This window comes from Penaeus monodon, chromosome 21, assembly GCF_015228065.2.
Source record: "Penaeus monodon isolate SGIC_2016 chromosome 21, NSTDA_Pmon_1, whole genome shotgun sequence".
NCBI classification, from domain to species: Eukaryota; Metazoa; Arthropoda; class Malacostraca; order Decapoda; family Penaeidae; genus Penaeus; species Penaeus monodon.
The window spans coordinates 4,304,972-4,306,046 of NC_051406.1; the positions used below are offsets into that span (position 1 = coordinate 4,304,972).

Genomic DNA, 1,075 nt, shown 5'->3' on the forward strand with positions numbered 1-1,075 from the left:
CCACTTTATGTACTCTTTGTCTTTGGCTATAGCAGCAGCATCTTTTTCATTTTGATTTTTTTGGTGGACTTCACTGGGGCACGAAGGGAGTGGTCCCTCTGGGGTTGGGTGAGTGCGACTGAAAAGTCTGAGCACGGCACCCAGCTGCCAGTAGGGGCTGAACTTTTGCTTTGTTTTTTTCGGTGCTTGCTTCTTATAATTATGGGATCGTATTCTTTGCAGACCAACCCTGCTGTTAAATCTGCTGTTAAGAGCGTAAGTAGTATTGCATTACTAACCTTTTTTTTTTATATATAAATACCTTTAGTAATATTTAGATAAATTTTAGAGCATTATCTTTGTTATCCATATCTAAGTATGCATTTTTACCTCTTAATATGTTTGCAGGAAAGAAAATAATATACCTATGTTCAGTACTAAATTTCAGCAGTAGGGGAAAGGGAATCTGTTGTAGTTTGAGAGTAATATTAGAACCTCTGCTTCCTGATATAGGTTGATATCACTGAAAGCAAAGGGCTTGACTAACATCTTGGTAGGTTATAACAATACAGCTCATTACAGAACTTTTCATTACTAACATCTTTGATCTTTGTTATTATATGAAAAGGGGACAAGATTAATCAAAGGACCCCCCCTCCTCTCCCTTCTTTCTTCTATTTTATATTATTTTGTTGCTGGCTTTTGTACTGTCATCCATTCTCTATATGCATTTTCCTTTGGATATCCAGTGTCTATCAACAGTCCCATAGATGTTATAGCTTTAATTAACCACATGGAGCTAGGAAGTAATTAGAGCAATTGCACTGAGGTTAATTTCATAGTCACCCACAGGAAGTAAAAACTAGAAGTGCGAGTGACAATATTTTTCAGACTACTTTGATTCTGGACGAGTTGATTATTATTTTTCTCAAGAAACAATAATTTAAGTAACTTAGAAGACTGCAGATTCGGAAATACTGCTAATTGGAGGCATAAATGGTCTTCATAGAGCAGCCTCTATTGCCATGGCATTTTCACAATTCAGGCCCAGATGTATGGATACCAGCCATCATCACTGAATTAAAACCCAACACTA

General features: G+C 36.7%; 1 protein-coding gene across 1 annotated transcript in view; it reads left to right on the forward strand.

Moving 5' to 3' along the window:
- LOC119586765 (DENN domain-containing protein 1A-like) overlaps window positions 1-1,075 on the forward strand; it is a gene marked incomplete at its 5' end in the record, with an annotated part of 18,372 nt that overhangs the window by 4,046 nt on the left and 13,251 nt on the right. Inside the window, 1 exon segment of the mRNA XM_037935492.1 lies at window positions 223-255. Coding sequence (XP_037791420.1) covers window positions 223-255 — 33 coding nt within the window.